Source organism: Hemitrygon akajei, chromosome 14, assembly GCF_048418815.1.
Source record: "Hemitrygon akajei chromosome 14, sHemAka1.3, whole genome shotgun sequence".
Classification (NCBI taxonomy): Eukaryota; Metazoa; Chordata; class Chondrichthyes; order Myliobatiformes; family Dasyatidae; genus Hemitrygon; species Hemitrygon akajei.
In genome coordinates, this window is record NC_133137.1 from 103,848,613 (window position 1) to 103,868,189 (window position 19,577).

The 19,577-nt window shown below is 40.8% G+C and overlaps 1 protein-coding gene across 9 annotated transcripts in view; it reads right to left on the reverse strand.

Annotated features, from left to right (window-relative positions):
* LOC140738878 (immunoglobulin lambda-1 light chain-like) overlaps positions 1-19,577 on the reverse strand; it is a 37,898-nt gene that overhangs the window by 12,531 nt on the left and 5,790 nt on the right. For 4 of the 9 annotated variants that reach the window (XM_073066868.1, XM_073066865.1, XM_073066864.1 and 1 more), the window contains 4 exons: positions 18,621-18,707; positions 4,740-4,878; positions 4,111-4,470; positions 169-480 (listed from right to left, as the gene is read on the reverse strand). In XM_073066868.1, coding sequence (XP_072922969.1) covers positions 169-480; positions 4,111-4,470; positions 4,740-4,815 — 748 coding nt within the window. In that variant the 5' untranslated portion in view covers positions 4,816-4,878; positions 18,621-18,707. Of the gene's footprint in view, positions 1-168; positions 481-4,110; positions 4,471-4,739; positions 4,879-7,324; positions 9,954-18,620; positions 18,708-19,577 lie in introns of those variants that run through there. The other 5 variants (XM_073066863.1, XM_073066862.1, XM_073066869.1 and 2 more) reach the window with 4 other exon arrangements.

The following is a 19,577-nucleotide window of genomic DNA, read 5'->3' on the forward strand; positions in this document are numbered from 1 at the left end:
CAACAATGAACTATTCAGAAAATTAAAGTGTTCCTTGTAACAAAGTAGAATTATAAAAACAGTTTGATTATAAAAAAGAACAAGCTAAACTGGTCTTGCTTATTTATATCTAGTTTGTTTATTTCTAATGAAATGTTCTTCAACATAGTTGAATGGATTCCACCCTACCTTCAGTACCTGCATGCACCTCAATGAGGATAGTAGCATTGATCTTGGTCTGTGATGCTGGGTGTTGAATTACACAAGTGAATTCAGTGGAGTTGGTGCAATTTTCACTGGAGATGCTCACAATTATTGTGCAGTTATAAGTTCCATTGGGATTGGATAAACAGCTTGTATTGATGACCCGTTCGCTGAGACATGTTGGCAATATCCGCCATGTAATACTATTTGGATAAAATCCATATACTAAACATGTGATAGTTGAAGACAAAGAAGCAATCTCATTAGAAGATTTGAAGATGCAAAGAGAAGGACGAGCTGAATGTAAAAAATAAGGCAGAAACATAAATTAGCAATGGGATCATTCTCAAATGACATGGGCTCCCGAGGAAGAGTGGAGAACTTGATTCACAACCATTCTGAACTTATTTTATAACCTACAGACTCTACAACTGTACAGCCTCACATGACTTCAATGCTAGAAACTTCAGTTCAAGGTAGTATATGATGATATATACATAGTCTGATAATACATTTACTTTGAACATATCATATTCAGATTCAGATTCAGTTTATTGTCATTTAGAAACCACAAATGCAATGCAGTTAAAAAATGAGACAACGTCTGAGCTATCAGGATTTCAAAGGTACTAAAACGACTTTATATTTTCTTATGTGAAAATTTCTAATTTTAAGTACAAATTTTCTGTTTTGATTTATGAACATTAAATACAGAATATTTAAATGTTTTCATTTTTGCCTAACCAATATCTTGGTGATTTTTTCCCAATGTAATAACTTTAAATGTAAAGTTTTGCTCTGTCCTCCATTCTAAACCATTCAATCTTGTCTCAGTCATCTTATCCCCACCACTGTTTCAATCCTGTAGGCACTGCCACCTGCCTTGACACTTGTATTTCCAGCCCAATTCCAAAACAATCTCTGCTGCCACATGTTTAATCAGTTTCACTCAAACAACCTTCATTTGGGCTTCTGTGTCTCTGGGTTTTGATCTTGTTACTTTTCCTTTGGTTGTATCAGCCTTTTCAAATTTGCTCTTTCCTCTTGTGTCAAGTAAGTGAAGCATAGTTTTCTCATACAATACCACAACCAACAAATGAATGCCATATTACTCCCATTCAGAGATGTGATTTAATACAAATTCAAGTGATTATTCTAACTGCAGGGATGAAATGGATCAGAATGACCTGTTTGTCTATCTAAAACTGTGGACAAGAAGCGTTTGCAAAAGCCTTGAGTAAATGCAAATCTGCTTTCATTTTCTTTTGTCTGTAGAGCATAAATAAATTGGTTGGTGTTTGTAGATTCTAATTCAAAAAATCACGTTTCTTATGATTTCCTTTTTTATTCCTCTATCTTCAAATCAGCTCCAGAAGTTCCTAACTTGGCCAGTAAGCACATATTGACAATGAGACAGTGAAGTGCCAATTAAATACAGGTAATGACAGAATTTCCATTTCCAGAAGGCAAAATACAACATAAAAATACCCAATGCTTGTCATTCATGAGGGAATGTGGGGATTAAAGGCTATAAACAAAACAGTCATAGCTCTCATACATAAACAAACTCGTGGTGTGTTCTGAATTCAAAGCCACTTATTTTGTAATCATTATGTAATCCTTCTGGCAATTTAGCTCTTACTTCCTAGACACTCGGTGGCCACTTTATTAGGTACACCTGTACATCTACTCATTAGATAGATAGATAGATACTTTATTCATCCCCATGGGGAAATTCAACTTTTTTCCAATGTCCCATACACTTGTTGTAGCAAAACTAATTACATACAATACTTAACTCAGTAAAAAAATATGATATGCATCTAAATCACCATCTCAAAAAGCATTAATAATAGCTTTTAAAAAGTTCTTAAGTCCTGGCGGTAGAATTGTAAAGCCTAATGGCATTGGGGAGTATTGACCTCTTCATCCTGTCTGAGGAGCATTGCATCGATAGTAACCTGTCACTGAAACTGCTTCTCTGTCTCTGGATGGTGCTATGTAGAGGATGTTCAGAGTTATCCATAATTGACCGTAGCCTACTCAGCGCCCTTCGCTCAGCTACCGATGTTAAACTCTCCAGTACTTTGCCCACGACAGAGCCCGCCTTCCTTACCAGCTTATTAAGACGTGAGGCGTCCCTCTTCTTAATGCTTCCTCCCCAACACGCCACCACAAAGAAGAGGGCGCTCTCCACAACTGACCTATAGAACATCTTCAGCATCTCACTACAGACATTGAATGACGCCAACCTTCTTAGGAAGTGCATTCGACTCTGTGCCTTCCTGCACAAGGCATCTGTGTTGGCAGTCCAGTCAAGCTTCTCGTCTAACTGTACTCCCAGATACTTGTAGGTCTTAACCTGCTCCACACATTCTCCATTAATGATCACTGGCTCCATATGAGGCCTAGGTCTCCTAAAGTCCACCACCATCTCCTTGGTCCTTAATGCAAGTATCCAACCAGCCAATCATGTGCAGGAAACTCAATACATAAAAGTATGCAGACATGGTCAAGAGGTTCAGTTGTTGTTCAGACTAAACATCAGAATGGTGAAGAAATGTGATCTACGTGACTTTGACCGTGGAATGATTGTTGGTGCCAGACAGGGTGGTTTGAGTATCTCAGAAACTGCTCTTGCCCTGACATTTTCATGCACAACAGTCTTGAGAATTTACAGAGAATGGTGCGAGAGACAAAAGACATCCAGTGAGCGGCAGCCTGTGGGCAAAAATGCCTTGCTAATGGAGGAGGTCGGAGGAGAATGGCCAGACTGGTTCAAGCTGACGGGAAGGTGACAGTGACTCAGATAACCGCGCCTAACAACAGTGGTGTACAGAAGACTATCTCTGAACCTCGAAGTGGGTGGGCTGGAACAGCAGAGACCACTAACACACACTCAGTGATCACTTTATCAGGCACAGGAGCTACATAACTAAGTGGCCACTGAATGTAAATTCAAAGCAAAATATTGTAATCCTTATGTCAATTCAGTTCTTGCTTATATGACAGAACTCTGGCCAGGTTTGGTTTTAAGGCTTGGCTATGCCTGATCCCGACGCGCTTGCTCTTTTTGCAGGATTTTGGAACGTGAATGGATCTCATTGTCAATCTGGACGCAGCACAACTACTCTGCTAAAGCAAGAGGTTGGACAAACTTCAGCTGTTTCCTCTGGAGTGGCAACACTGAGCGGAGAACTGATAGAATTTTATGAGATTATGCAAGACACAGATAGAGTAGACAGCTGGATCTTTTTTTCCAAGGGTTGAGATGTCTAATACTGGATGGTACACATTAAACTGAGGGGGTTAAGTTCAAAAGAGATATGTAGGGCAATTTTTGCAGTACAAAAATAGTGGCAGGTGCCTGGATGTGCTGCCATCGATAGTAGTGGAGGCAAATGTGATAGAGGCATTTAAAAGGCTGTTATAAAGGCACTTGTATGAGCAGGGAATGGAGGGACATGGACATTGTGTGGGGTTGGGTTAGTTCAGCATTACATTGTGGGCCGAAGGGCCTGTTCCTCAGCTGTACCGTTCTATGTTCCATATTGAGAAAAGTGAGCTTCACCAAAGTAAAATAAAAAAATGTAAGACATCAAGCAACATCTTTGTCCCATTTTTCCTCATTTTAAGCATAGGAGTAAACTAATTGGCATTGATTTGTAGCTATACCTCTCTCCACAGTTTTATTCATGTGTTGTACTCCTCCCCACCGCTGCAATATAAAACATACTTGATTTCTAAATTTTCCCATTTCTGAGAAAAGGACATTAACGTTAATTCTGTTTCCTTTTCTACATATTCGGCCCGACCTCCTCTTTCTAATGTTTCTTTTATTACTGTTATCTCAAAATTATTGTGAGAATTTGCATTAATTTTCCAAATAATACTATAAAAGAATAATTAAAATGTTTAAAAAGTTACCAGTTACACTCAGCAGGGTGCCATTTCCTTGTGCTCTAAAATTCGGTGGTGGTATCTTCCCAAACACCTCACAGAAGTAGGTTCCATTGTCACTGACTTGAACATCAGTAATTGTTAAGGTGAAGGTCTTCAGTGTAGAATTGTGCCTTACACAATATCGAGAATGAGACACCCAAAAATTAATGGATGTTTTGTTTGCAATTATCTTTGAAGTGCGTGACCCATCATTGGAGAAAGTCCACGAAACTTGAAATTTTGATAGAGTTGGCATGGAATAGGAGCAATTTAAAAGGATAGAGTTTCCTTTTGGAACAGTAAGAACACCTGGTTGCTGTAAATCCTGATTAAACCTGTGTACAGCTTAGAAAACAAAATAAGAAAGTGGCATGTTTCAACGTTAAAGTCTTCCGCTGCAATGATCAAACTAAATGTGAGTGTGCATGCTGACCACTTCTGACATTTTCATTTGAGTGATTAACACATTAAATGTCTAAATCAAGCAAAAATTGATGTAAGTTGATTGTAACATATCACACTTTCATCTGTAATTGGAGTACAATTTTAAAGCTGGTTCTGCAAGTTTTAAAAATGCATATGAATGGATTTAAGAATAACAAGCATTCAAATACCATATAACAGCACTGTTTTCGAAATATAAATCTTGAGTGCAGCACTGGAGTCTTTCACAAGATCCATTACTACCATGTAACAATATTACAAAGCATGGAATCGGGGAAATATTTGCAGCAGCTTCTCTACGAACTGAGACTGTAATGGTAATTTAGTGAGAGATCACAACATTGAAACAAATAGCCAAACAACATAACAGTAATGAGGATTCAAGTGACATGGGCGCAAATAATTGCAGCATCTGAGTTCATAAGTTTAGTTGTTACGGATCAACAGAATTCTGCAAGTTTTGGAATGCTTAAATCAATTTTTCACAAATGGTTGTGATATGCTACACAACAAGACATAAACATGACAACAAAATCAGATTAAACTCTAGTAAAGGAAATTATTAAGAAATATATATTCGACACAGTTGACTTATGAAAACTAAAACACAACTGCTGATACTCAAGCTTGTTTGGAATTAAAAGAGAAATTGCAAAAATCCGTGTTTGTAACCCCTATCGATGTAATTGAGCAAATTAAACTCAAACAACATTAGAAACGATAGAATTGCATTATTCTGTGTACATCTATTACAAATGTTGCATTCCACGTTTATTTACCATGTATAGTATAAGATCATAGAGCATAAGATAAAGGAGCAGAATGAGGCCACTTGGTCCAACAAGTCAGCTCCACAATATAAATGGAATGCCTACCCTAGTTTGATAAAGTCAAAACAAGCACAGGAAGTTTGAAGAACACAGTTAGTCAAACATTATATGTGGAGGAAAAGCTCTAAGTTTCAGCTTGAACCCTGATCAGGATTGATGCAGGGCCTTGGCCTGAAATGTTGACTTGCGCCTTTTGCCTCCGCAGATGATGCTTGATACTTTAATCTAAATTCGAAAGCACAACGTGAGTCCTATAACAAAATTCATTCTGTCACCTTTGCGCAAACAATCATCATAGCAATTATTGACCACGTCAGTAATAACAACAGAACGAGTTCTCCCGGCGTTCTATCTATTGTTCTAGATTCCAGCATCTGCCATTTCTTTTGGCTTGCTAAACTCACATTCTGACTGAAGTATCATTCATGGGTTTCATACCTGCACAAGGTATCAGCAGCTGTAGGAATAGATAAAATAAAGTCTCCATCAGACAGGAATCACCGGCGAATTGTGAAATTCTCAGCATACCCAGCACAGCTCACCCGATTTCTTGTAAATCACGAGACATGGACCAATAGGGGGAAAGGATATGAGTGTAGAAGTTGCAGCTATTACTTGACCACCTGCTTTTATGCAAAAGGGGTGGGTATATATGATTGCTGTTCAATTTGTTGACTGTGATTTTGATCTTTTTCACAAAATATAGATTGAAAGTAACAGAGGAGCTTTTGGTGTGGCTATGCAAGTAACTTACATTAAACAAACTTGCAGGATAATCTCTTGCACGTGTCAATGCAGTATGATAATTTAAAAAAATAACATTTAAATCCACCAAATAACGTTCAGGATTCAGGACTTCCTGCCTACCAGTTTGTGGGCTAAATTGTACATGCATCATTTTTCATTTGGAGAAATTCACACCTTCCACAGAATGTCATGCAAAGTTATCTATTTCCCCAGAAAAGACAACCAGAGACTGATACAACCAACATTACTTGCAGTCCAGTAACTATGACGATGCAACTACCTTCCCCTATAAAGGCAGCTGGGGAGTTCACTGTTTATGGAAGTAGTTTGAAAAGGTCTTCACTGGAGCAGCATTTTGAATACAATTATTTCCACTCAGTTTTATTCCTTTTCGTTCTGTTGTTATTACTGACGTGGTCAATAATTGCTATGATAATTGTTTGCACAAAGGTGACAGAATGAATTTTGTTATAGGACTCACATTGTGCTTTCGAATTTAGATTAATTTTTTTGTCATATGTACCAGAGTGTAATGAAATTCCTTGCTCACGCAAAGCTCAGAGTAAACAGCTGAACTTAGCTGCAGCGACCAATTCTAACAAACCAATTGCTGCCACTGGCGAACTAGCACGTGTTGTTATCTTTGTATGATGCGCCCTCCAATCGCTCTAGGAATGATGTTCCACAAAGTCGAAGAAATGTATTTGATCCTTTATTAGCAACTAGTAAAACATACTGTCTTAAAGCGATGTAATTAAGCACCTGTATTATCTCCCAGAAAGGCGAAGGGAGTAAAGGGAATGGCTAGACTGGATGAATGAGAAAGGAGAATGGGACATAATCAGGCACATGAAATTGAGCAATGGAACTCCCAGTGCCATCAAAATGCTGGAAGAACATTTTCCCCAGTCAGCATTTTCATTGAAAAGGTCTCTGGCCCAAAACATTACCCTGTTTCCCTCTTCACAAGTATTGCTTAACTGGCTGAATTCTTCCAGCATTTCTCTCTTTGCATCAGTAGTTTGATTTGTTTTCTGAAGCAAATCAGTTCAGCCAAGTTGTACATGCTTTATCATCCCTCGCAAAGGAAAACAGTGCAATTTCCCTCCCATCTGCTTCATACATCTGAAAAGCCCTAAAACTGGAAGGAGGCGTTGGCTGCCTCATGATCTACTCACAGGTTTCACGGTGATATCTCAATTTTGGATTTCCTTACATATAAGTTTTGGCCAGTTGTCATTTCCCTCTACAATGCTGTTGGCTTTATACCCTATTTTTAAAACAGGAAGCATTCCTTTTTAACATGGCCGAACAAATGGATGGAAATGCATTAAAACAGATGGAGGAGAGAGGCCTGTTGGTCAGGATCGACCGTGGATGTTGCGTCCCAGCTGACTAGATAAGCAAGCCTGGGCAGTGCGATATGGAGAGCAAGCGGTCCCTCTCCGCATGTCTGATGAATCCAAAGGAACAGCAGAGACCGATACAGTTTGGCACCAGCTGCATCGCAGGAGTTGCCAGTCAGCATCGAACCCAATGTAGGGACACCAGCCCCAGGCATTTCCCTCTGGGTTTATTCCCGAAGCCTTCCCCATGAGTGGGTGCAGCTGCAAGGCAGAGGAGGTTTGAGATCAGACCTTTCCTTCTCCTTGATGAGCTGCCAGCCCCGGCTGACGAGCCCCATCTACCCAAAGTGACTTCTCCACCAACAGATTCCCCAAAGGTCTGAGAACTCATGAACTGTACTTTGCTATTCCCCTTTTGCACTGTTTATTAATTTATTTTTATAATTTATAGTAATTTTGATGTTTTGCGCTGTGCTGCTGCCATGAAACAGCAAATTTCACAAGGTATGTCAATGATAATAAACCCCTGTGAACAGTCTGGAAACCTGAGTGTGCTCTCCCCGTATAGTGCCAACTTCAGTGTCGAACATACGAGACCAAGCTTTACAACACCCCAAAAAGTGCCTCCACTTTCAGAGATGCAGCCGAACATTAGATTAAGCTGTGCTGACCCCTCAGAATATTGGGGTCCCATTAATGTGATTTGTGTCAGCAACCTGTTGCAGTCATAGGCTACTTGAATAGGTGTAGTGCCTGCACGGGAAGTGAGTTGTTGAGGTTATCCTTTGGGTGAGAGGGTGCTGAATCAAAATGGCAACCGGAGTTTTTATATATTTATTGAGATCCAGTGGGGAACAAGCCCTTCTGGCCCTTCGAGCCCCACCACCCAGAAACCCTCCAATCCACTGGACAATTTACAATCACCCATTAACCTACCAACTGGTACGTCTTTGGACTGTGGGACGAAACCGGAGCACCCAGAGGAAACCCACGCGGTCACAGAGAGAACGTACAAAATCCTTATGGACAGCGGTGGGAATTGAACCCAAGTCAGCTGAACTGTTAAGCGTTGTGCTAACCACTGCACTACCATGCCACTATGGAACCAAGTTCTGGTTTCCTAGGTTATACACAGTCAATGGTTGTCCAGGACAGCTGAGTAGATTTACATTACCCTGCTTTAAATGACAAAATCAGTGTGAACAATAATAAATGATGCCACTAAGATCAGTTCACAAACTGGTTGGTCTAAATCCCTGACTCTCCCAGCATCTCCTGCAATAAGACCATAAAATATAGGAGCAGAATTAGGCCATTTGGCCCATTGAGTCTGCTCTGATATTTCATCATAGCTGATCCAATTTTCCTCTCAGTCCCATCTCTTGACTTCTCCTCATATCCTTTCATGCCATGACCAATCAAGAATCTATCAACTTCTGCCTTAAATGTACATAAAGACTTGGCATCCACAGCTGCCTGTGGCAAAGAATTCCACAGATACACCACTCCCTGGCTAAAGAACCTCTTCCTCATCTCCATTCTAAAAGGACACCCCTCTTTGCTGAGGCTGTGTTCTCTGGTCTTAAACTCTCCCACCAGAGGAAACATCCTCTGCACACCCACTCTGTTAAGGCATTTCACCATTTGATAGGTTTTAGTTAGGTCACCCCTCATTCTTCTGATTTCTAGTGAATACAGGCCCAGAGACATCAAACACTCTTCATATGACAATCTATTCAATCCTGGAATCATTTTCGTGAACCTCTTTTGAACCCTCTCCAGTTTCAGCAATCCTTTCCAAGATAAGGGGACTGAACCTGGCCACAATACTCCAAGTGAGGCCTCAGCAGTGCTTTATAAAGTCTCAACTTTACGTCCTTGCTTCTACATTCTCCCCATTTAGAAAATAGTCAACTCTTTAATTTCTTCTATCAAAGTGCATGACCATACACTTCCTGACACTGTATTCCACCTTCCATTTCTTTGTCCATTCTCCTAGTCCATCTAACTCCTTCTAGAGCCTCTCTACTTCCTCAAAACTACCTGACCCTCCACCTACCTTCATATCATCTGCAACAAAGCCTTCAATTCCATCATTGACATGTAGTGTAAAAAGAATCGGTCCCAACACAGACCCCTGTGGAGCACCACTAATCACTGGCAGCCAACCAGAAAAGGCTCCCTTTATTCACACTCTTTGCCTCCTGCCAATCGGCCACTGCTTTATATATGCTAGAATTTTAAAATTTTTATCTGCTTTTGTGGGCTCCTAAATTTAGCATCCAATGTCTTAGTTCTTTACTTTATGCTGGGGTAAATGTCAGAAGGCTTTTTCCACTGAGGTCGTGTGCATCTCAGAGGGTGGTGAGTGTGTTGTACAAATTGTGGGCGGAAGTGGTTGGATATGGGTTCGATTTCAACATTTAAGAGAAATTTAGATGGATGGGAGGGGTATGGAGGGCTATGGTCCAGGTGCAAATCGATGGCAGTAGGCAAAATAATAGTTCAGCACGAACTAGATGGAGGAACAACCTGTTTCTGTGCTTCTATGACTCTCTTAATTAGGCATAAATGATTGGCTTCCTCTGCTAAATTTTATTATCCCTTCACTGGTGTCAGGAAATTTCAATATTGTACATGAGATTCTTCATGCATCTGCATTGGGACACATTACAACATTGAACTTAGCAGAAAGAGAAACTAATTGTGATAAATTTGCATGTGGTATAGACTTTGCTTTTGAAGTTATATTAAAAGTCACAGTTCTTTCAACAAAACAAAGGTAAAATTACCACTGCCCACAGTTAAGCAGATTGGTTTTCTAATGTGCCATCATCTTGTTTTTATGTATATATCAGAAAGAAGTGATGAAAAGCAGTGTTTTTAATCTTTGTTTGAAAATGCATTTAAAATATATTGACAATTCATGAAATACTGCTTAAAAATAAAAGCAATAATTCTGACGGTTCTACACTTAGCAGGCAGCAGAGTGAGCTGGAAATAAATCAAAAGCTCAGGAATGCTTCCAAATAAATATATTGTTAAAGTGTTGTGAAATAGTCTCAATACCAAACATGGTCAGAGTACGAAAGCATAGTAAAGCAAAGACAAATAAAATTGAGATTTTGAAGGCTTAATTCAATTGCCTACAATAACAGATTTAAGCACCCAAATCTGTACAATTTCAGTTTTTAAAAGGATTGGGTTCTTCAATTATAAGCATAAGCAGGCACTTGTAGAAGATACTTTAATCAAGGTAGTGAGTGTTATAAAGTGGGAAGCAGAGCAGCTGGTTTGGCTTCCTTATCTATGAGCTAAGGTGTCCCAAAATTTGATCCAGAGACAGTGACGAAGGCTGATATGTAAGTGGGAGATTATTTTGATTCCCAAATGCCTTCTGATTTTGTATTCCTGAGTCAGTCACACCTAAATTAGGACCTGAAGTCCAGTCTGGGCAGCGGCAACTCCTGGACGGAATGCTGAAGTTGGCCAGTGAAGTCCTTCAATATGCAGCAGCTAGTAAATCAAGAATGGGGTCACCTGCTGCACACTCCTCCACACTGCATTCATTCCTGCAAGAGTTCAGTTGACATGCCAAAGAAGAAGCATTCTCTGTACAGCAAGAGGAAAAAGAAGAAGATACAGATGTTCTTACACCACAAGCTGAATACATTTCCGTGAGGCTCAGTTAGGCTTTGACAATGTCACCCGATGAAATTGCGATGATGATGTCTCTTTACCTTATTGTCTTCCATCAACCAACAAATTTGGCTGAGCTCTGATGCTTGGCTCGTATTCACATCTTGTTGAGAGACAACTCGTTTTCAACAAATTTAAGCTTGAGTGTTGAATGATTAGAGTTATCTTTGTACCACTAATGGTGAGATTCTGAAATATTTTTATGATTTTGTTATGGTTATCACCTGCATTTCAACATTTACTTAATTGCTATGTCTTACTTGATAGTTTTATTATTTGTGTTTGAAGGGGCTTTAACAAATATAGAAAGAGTGCAGAGGAGATTTACAAGGATGTTGCCTGGATTGGCGAGCATGTCTTATGAGAATAGGTTGGGTGAACTTGGCCTTGACTCCTTGGAGTGACGGAGGATGAGAGGTGACCTGATGGAGGTGTATAAGAACGATGAGAGGCATTGATCGCGTGGATAGTCAGAGGCTTTTCCCCAGGGCTGAAATAGCTAACACGAGAGGACACAGTTTTAGGATGCTTAGAAGTAGGTACAGAGGAGAAGTCAGGGTTAAGTTTTTACGCAGAGTGGTAGGTATGTGGAATAGGCTGCTGGCGACGGTGGTGGAGGCGGATACAATAGGGCCTTTTAAGAGGCTCCTGGATAGGTATAATGAGCTTAGAAAAGTAGAGAGCAATGGGTAACCCAAAGTAATTTCTAAAGTAAGTACATGTTCGGCACAGCTTTGTGGGCAGAAGGGCCTGTATTGTGCTGTAGGTTTTCTATGTTTCTAAATAGAAAGTTGCACCCTTTGTATATATTTTGAATAAAGGCAAGACCTAACAGACAAGCATCTACTATAGCCATTCAATCACTTTTGTTCAAACAAGTGAATATTGTGAAACTCAGCTTTAGGAACTTAAATCACACCATTTAATTCTGTTCAATAATTTGCGTATACAGCCCGAATATTATTCAATTGTTTGAGGATAGAACAAGTGTGTGCAAAACTGCTACTGCTTAGTTTAATTAGTGGCCAAGTGGATAAGGCATTGGTCTAATAATCTGAAGGTTGCTAGTTCGAGCCTTAGCTGAGTTAGCTTGTTGTGTCCTTGAGCAAGGCATTCAACCTCACACATCGCTCTGCGACAATACCGGTGCCAAGCTGTATGGGTCCTAATGCCCTTCCCTTGGATAACATCAGTGGCGTGGAGAGGGGAGACTTGCAGCATACAACCTTGCCCAGGCCTCAGCCACCATCGAAATTCAATGGACAGCCTAAGAATGAGGACTCTGAACAGCAGAAATTCAGGGCAGTAGCAAATTGTGAGGATGTGTTTGTTTCTTTTTCATAGTATTTTATAAATAAATTTATTTTATAATTGTTAAATGGATCAGCAAGGCAGTTCAGCATGCTTTATATAAGAGAGGAGGGTAGAAATTGGCCTTCAGTCATATGGTCTGTTTCGGGGCCAGGTCCATAGGAACTTTCTTTGACAGTGGTCAGACCAGCATTTGCTTGAATTTGCATTCTGCAAATGTTGTGAGCATCCCCATAATGCTCAGAAGATGATGTAATTAAGCAGGGTTACTACCAAACTGCAGAAACATCTCGCTCTCTGGTCTTAATGACTATTACCCAACCACCAACTATCCACCCTCCTGCCCTTCAACCATTACTTGGTCCCAACAATTATACCAGCTGAACTTGTGCGGAATTCCTAAGTCTTTTCCTGAGAAATTTGGTGAAGATTTCAGTTGCTCACATTATGCCGCCTGGTGCTGGCAAATTCTGGTCACTCATCGGTAGGATTGAACATTGTAGGATTGGACATTGTGACAATATTTCAGAATGATATGGTTCTAAACTCCAGCATTCTAAAAGGTCATGGAGAAGTATAGAACAGAAACTGTCCCTTTGGCCCATCTAGTTCATGCCAAAACCATTTAAGCTGCCTACTCCCGTCAACCTACACCAGGACTGTAGCCCTCCACACCCCTACTATCCATGTACTCATCCAAACTTCTCTTAAACATTGAAATCAAGCTTGCATGGACCACTTGTGCTGGCACCTCACTCCACACTCTCATGGCCCATTGAATGAAGAAGCTTTCCTTCATGTTCCTGTTAAACTTCTCACCTTTCACCCTTAACCCATGACCTCTAGTTGCAGTCCCACCCAACCTCAGTGGAAAAAGCCTGCTTGCATTTACCCTATCTATATGCCTCATAATTTTGTATACCAATATCAAATCTCCTCTTAACCTTCTACATTCTAAAGAATATAGAATTAACATATTCAATCTTTACTTATAACCAGGTCCTCTAGACCAGAAAATCCTTGTTAATTTTCTCTGTACTCTTTCATCCATTGACCTTATTAACTCTGGTGATCTCCCATCCACTGGCATCTGCCTGATAGTTCCCTTACTCCACACCTCCCCGTTTCTACCTTCTACCCAAGATTCACAAACCTGCCTCTCAAGTAGACCTATTGTTTCTGCTTATTTCTGTCCTGCTGAACTTATATCTGCATACCTTGTCTCTGTTTAAAGCCCCTGGGTTCAGTCCTCTCCTCCCTCCATCCGCGACATTTCACACATTCTGAATCCTTTCAATGACTTCAACTTCCCTGGCCCCGAACGTCTCCTTTTTACCATGAATGTCCAGTCCCTATACACCTCCATCACACATCAGGAGGACTTTAAAGCTTTCTGCTTCTTTCTAGACAACAGACCTAACCTGTTCCCCTACACCACCACTGTCATATAGAAGGCAAGAGTTGTTATTGGACCACTGGGAAATGATGCTGATGAGGTAGTAATGGGGTTCAAAGAAATGCAGATGTACTTAATAAGTACTTTGCTTCAGTCTTTACTGCGGAAGACACTAGCAGTGTGCCAGAGGTCCGTGAGTGTCAGGGAATAGGAGTGCTATTGCTATTACAAAAGAAAAAGTATGAGGCAAACAGAAAGATCTTAAGATGGATAAGTCACCTGGACCAGATGGACTACATCCCAGAGTCCTGAGAGAGGTTCTCAAAGAAATAATGGAGGCATTGGCCATGATCTTCTAAGAATCACTTGATTTTGTTATGGTCCCAGAGGACCAGAAAATTGCAAATGCCACTCCACTCTTTAAGAAGGGGGTAAGACAAAAGAGAGGAAATTATAGACCAGTAAGCCTAACCTCAGTGGCTGAGAAAGTGTTGGAGTCCATTATTGAGGACGAGGTTTCAGGATACTTGGAGACTAATGATAAGTTAAAGTCAGCATGGTTTCTGTAAAGGGAAGTCTTGCCTGACAAATCTGTTAGAATTCTCTGAGGAAGTAATAAGTAGGAGAGGCAGTTGATGTCATTTACTTAAATATTTGGAATGCATTTGAAAAGGTGTCCCACATGACGCTGCTTAACAGGATAAAGTCCTACGGTGTTACAGGGAAGATACTGGCATGGATAGAGGAATGGCTGACAGGCAGGAGGTAGTGAGTGAGAATAAAGAGGAACTTTTCTGGTTGCCTGCCAGTGACTAGTGGTGTTCCTCAGGGGTCATTATTGGGACCATCACTTTTCACATTGTTTGTCAATGATTTAGATAATAAGACCATAAGATTTAGGAGCAGAAGTAGGCCATTCAGCCCATCGAGTCTGCTCTGCCAGTCAATCATGGGTTGATCCACTTTATCCAGTCATCCCCACTCCCCTGCTTTCACCCCATACCCTTTGGAATTGATGGCTTTGTGGCAAAGTCTGTGCACGATATGAAGATAGCTGGAGGGGTAGGTAGTGCTGAGGAAGTACTGCGATTGCAGCAGGATTTAGACAAATTGGAAGAATTGACAAAAAAGTGGTAGGTGGAATATAGTGTTGGGAAATATATGATAATCCATTTTGGTAAAAGGAATGGTAGTGCAGACTATTATCTAAGTGGGGAGAAAATTCAAACATCAGAGGTAGAAAGGGACTTGGGAGTCCTTGTGCAAGACTCTTAGAAGTTTAATTTACAGATTGAGTTTGTGGTAAAGGCAAATGCAGTATTGCTATTTATTTCAAGGGAAGTAGAATATAAAAGCAAGGAGATAATGCTGAAACACTGTAAGAACATAGTCAGGCTACATTTGGAGTATTGTCTACAGTTTTGGGCCCCTTATTTCAGACAGGATGTATTGTCATCAGAGACAGTCCAGGTGAAGTTCACAAAGATGATTCTGGGAATGAAGGGGTTAACATATGAGGAGCATTTGGCAGCTTTGGGCCTATACTGACTGGAATTTAGAAGTATGTGAGCAATCTCACTGAAACCTATTGAATGTTGAAAGGGCTAGATGGGGTGGATGTGGAGAGGATGTTTCCTCTGGTGGAGATATCCAGAACTAGAGAGTACAGCCTCAAAATATGGGGGCAACCTTTTACGACAGAAGTAAGGAGGAATTTTTTTAGCCAAAGAGTGATGAATCTGTGGAATGCTCTGGCCACAGACTGAAGTGGAGGAACGTCCGTGGGTATACTCAAAGTGGAAGTTCATAGATTCCTGATTGGTCAGGGCATCAAGGGATATGTGAGAGGACAGGTGTATGGGTTTGAATGGAAACTGGGATCAGCCATGATGAAATGGCAGAGCAGACTCAATGGGTTAATTGGCCTCATTCTGCTCCTATGTCTTATGGTCTTGTGAATGGACTTTAGTGATTGATTTTAAAGGAAGATTTCTAAAAGTTAATGTATTATAGAAGGTATGGTTAATTTCAACTTGTGGTCCTAGTGCAATTACTCAGGTTGAGTATGGTGCTCTCCTATGGGTTGTCTATTGGTGGGTTTTCAGGTGGCTGATCTGGGATCCACATATTATGGTGAGTGTGGGCAAAGCTAAGTGGTACAGACCTCATAATCCTGTCTCCACGGGACTTAAGCTAGGATGTTTGTGTGGATTCCCTTAATGAAGAACACCCGTGTGTGACTTTGTTAAACTTGGGGAGGTTGATACACAGGCTGCCACCGTCCAATCTCTGGCAGATTGGGGTCAGAGTCCAGTGGCATGTAATCAGAATCAGGTTTGATATTACTGGTAAATGTGTTGGCTTTGTGGCAGCAATACCTGATAAATATAGAGAACAAAAAACACTGAGTTACTTTAAGTATATATGTTTACTAAATAGTTAAGTTAAAATAAGTAGTGCAAAAAACAAATCAAAAAGCAGTGAGGTAGTATTCATGGGTTCAATGTCCATTTAGAAATCAGATGGCAGAGGTGAATTGCTGATTGTTTGCCTCCAGGCTTCTGTACCTCCTTCCCAATGGTAACAGTGGAAAGAGGGCATGTCCTGGGTGCTGGGGATCTTTAATGATGGCTGTCGCCTTCCTAAGGCACCACTCGTTGAAGATGTTTTGGATACTACGGTGGCTAATACCAAACATGGAGCTGACTAATTTTACAAGTTTCTGCAACTTAATTCGATATTGTGCAGTACCCCCTGCCCCAAACCAGACGGTGATGCAGCCAGTCAGAATGCTCTCCACGATATGTGTGTGGAAGTTCGCAAGTGTTTTGATTGACAAACTGAACCTTCTCAAACTCTGAATTAAATATAGCCACTGTCTTACCTTCTACATAGCTGCATCATATGTTATATCCAGGTTAGATCCTCAGAGATATTGACAGCCAGGAACTTGAAGTTGCTTACTCACTTCACTGCTGATCCCTCTGTGATTGGTTGTGTTTTTTAACTTACCCTTCCTGAGTCCACAATCAGCTCTTTGATCTTGCTGACATTGAGTACAAGTTTTTTGTTGCGACACCACTCAACTAATTGGTATATCTTGCTCGGTATGCCCTATTGTCACCATCTGAAATTCTACCAACAATGATTGAATCATCAACAAATTTATAAATGGCATTTGAGTTACGCCTAGCCACACAGTCATGGGTGTAGAGAGAGTACAGCAGTGGGCTAAGCACACAGCCCTGTGGTGCACCAGTGTTGATTGTTAGCGAGGTGGAGATGCACAGTTCCAATCCGCACAGATTGTGGCCTTCCGGTTAGGAAGTTGAGGATCCATTTGCAGAGGGAGGTACAGAGGCCCAGGTCTGTAACTTATCGATCAGGACTGTTGGAATGATGATGTTAAATGCTGAGCTGCAGTCAATAAGCAGCATCCTGACATAAGTATTTACATGGTCATCATCTTCTACTAGCTCTGTAACTGATCTCTTTGTCTGGAAACTCCCCCTTGACCTTATGCCACGTATGACCCCGCCAGGACCAAAGTGCCAAATGGCTTAAGCTCCAGATGGCACTGCATTCAGAATCTCAGGAACTCACAAACCTCTCCAACATGATGAGCTAGTGATTCTTGAAGAATTTTAACTTGATTATATGGCAGCGTGACCTTTATTTTTGTTAAAATTCTGTTAAATTGTAAGCACCAATAAGTATGTTGAAGGTCCAAGTTTGGAAAAGTACTGAAACCAGTAGCAGGATAGAGGGAAATTAACTGACACGTATTGCTGAATCATCCTTGAGGGATTTAAATGTGGGATTAAACTCATGACTGAATTTACAAACAGAGCTGGGTGAAATTATAATGAAAAATGCAGAATAAGCAAAGGAATTACGCAATTGCTTTGTGCCTATGGCTAAATGACCTTGTGAAATTATTGATCAGTTACTGCATGCAACAGGGGCATATTTTCTGGTCAAGGTACTTCCACAATACAGATAAGGAGATGGGATCCAGGATTTCAATGTAGTGACAATGAAGGAATAGTGGGATATATATGCAGATCATTATGGTGTATGGCTGTAGGGAGACGGGCAAGTGGTGCTGTTCCCATTTGTCTGAAAACTCTTTTTCCTCTGACAGAGATTGGGGGTTTGTAAAGTGCTATTAAAGAGTTTAGATGAGTAACAGCACTGGAGACCCAAGGAAATGCTGATGCTGGAATTAATCGAGAACAACATGAAAGGCACTGAAGGAACTCAGCCGGTCAAGCAGGATCAACGGAGGGCAATCGACAGTGACCATTTCGGGTTGAGACCTTTCACCGTAACACAAAAAAATGTCGACTTGTCCTTTTCTCTCCATAGATGCTAGCTCACTTGCTGAGTTCATCCAGTGCCTTCTGAGTAACAAAATTCTGTAGATGGTGCACACTGCAGCCACTCTGCCAGTGCTACAGCTAATAAACTTTCATTGTGGTGGATGGGGTACTAATAAAGCAAACTGTTTTGTCATGGAGAGTGTTGAAATTCCTGGGTGTTGTTGGAGCAGCAGCCTTGGGAGTCATAGAGAATGGAACTAGGCTCTTCAGCTCCACTGGTTCATGTCAACCAAAATGCCCCATCCAAGCTAGTCCTATTTGCCAGCACTTGGTCCATAACCTTCTAAACCTCTCCAATCCATGTACCCATCCAACTGTCTTTTACAAGTTGCTATTGTACCTAGACATCCAGTAAGTTTCTGCAGATGCTGGAAATCTTTAGCAACACACACAAAATGCTGAAGGAATACGGCAGGTCAGGCAGCATCTACGGAGAGAAATAAATAAAAGGTTCAAAGATTTATTTTCAAAATATACAACTCTGAAATTCTTCAATTCTCCAGGTAGCTGTGAAACCAAGAAAGAAAAGGCAGCACGATCATTAACCTCCAATTCCCCTCTCCCCACACAAAAAAATGAAGAAAAATGGAACAGGCACATCAACCCCCAAATCTCCATCCTGCACAAAAATCAAGTAAAACAGATCAGGCACATTGACCCCCAAATCCCTCCTCCCGAACAGAACAGCTCAGGCTCATAGATCCCCAAAGCCCTCTCCCGCCCAAAAAAAAACAAGCGAAACAGATCAGGTACATCGACCCCTGAATCTCTCCTCCCTCCTCCCGAACAAAAAAAACAAATAAAACGGATCACTTGACATTTCAGGCTGAGACCCTTCCTCGGATCTCAACCAGTTGCTCAAGCAGCTTATTCCACAAAGATAATGTCCTTTTTATGAAAATGTCCCTCAAAATCCTATCAAAATTTTCTCTTTTCAACTTAAGCATATATTCTCTCATCCTTGATTCCCTAACTTTGGGAAAAAGACGGTGCATTCACCCTACCTACACCTCTTATGATTTCTTCACCTCTATAAGATCACTTCTCAGCCTCCTACATGCTAAGGAATATAGTCCTAGCCTGTCCAACTTCTTCCTATGTCAGTCCCTCATGTCCTGGTAGCATCCCTGTAAATCTTTCCTGCACTCTTTCCAGTTTAATAAGATCTTTTCTATAAGAACATAATACTCCAAGTGTGGCTTCATCAGCATTCTTGGCAACTGCACCAGGACCTCCCAACTTCTACACTCAGTACCCTGACTTACTAAATTCAGCGTGCCAAAAGCCTTTTTCACCA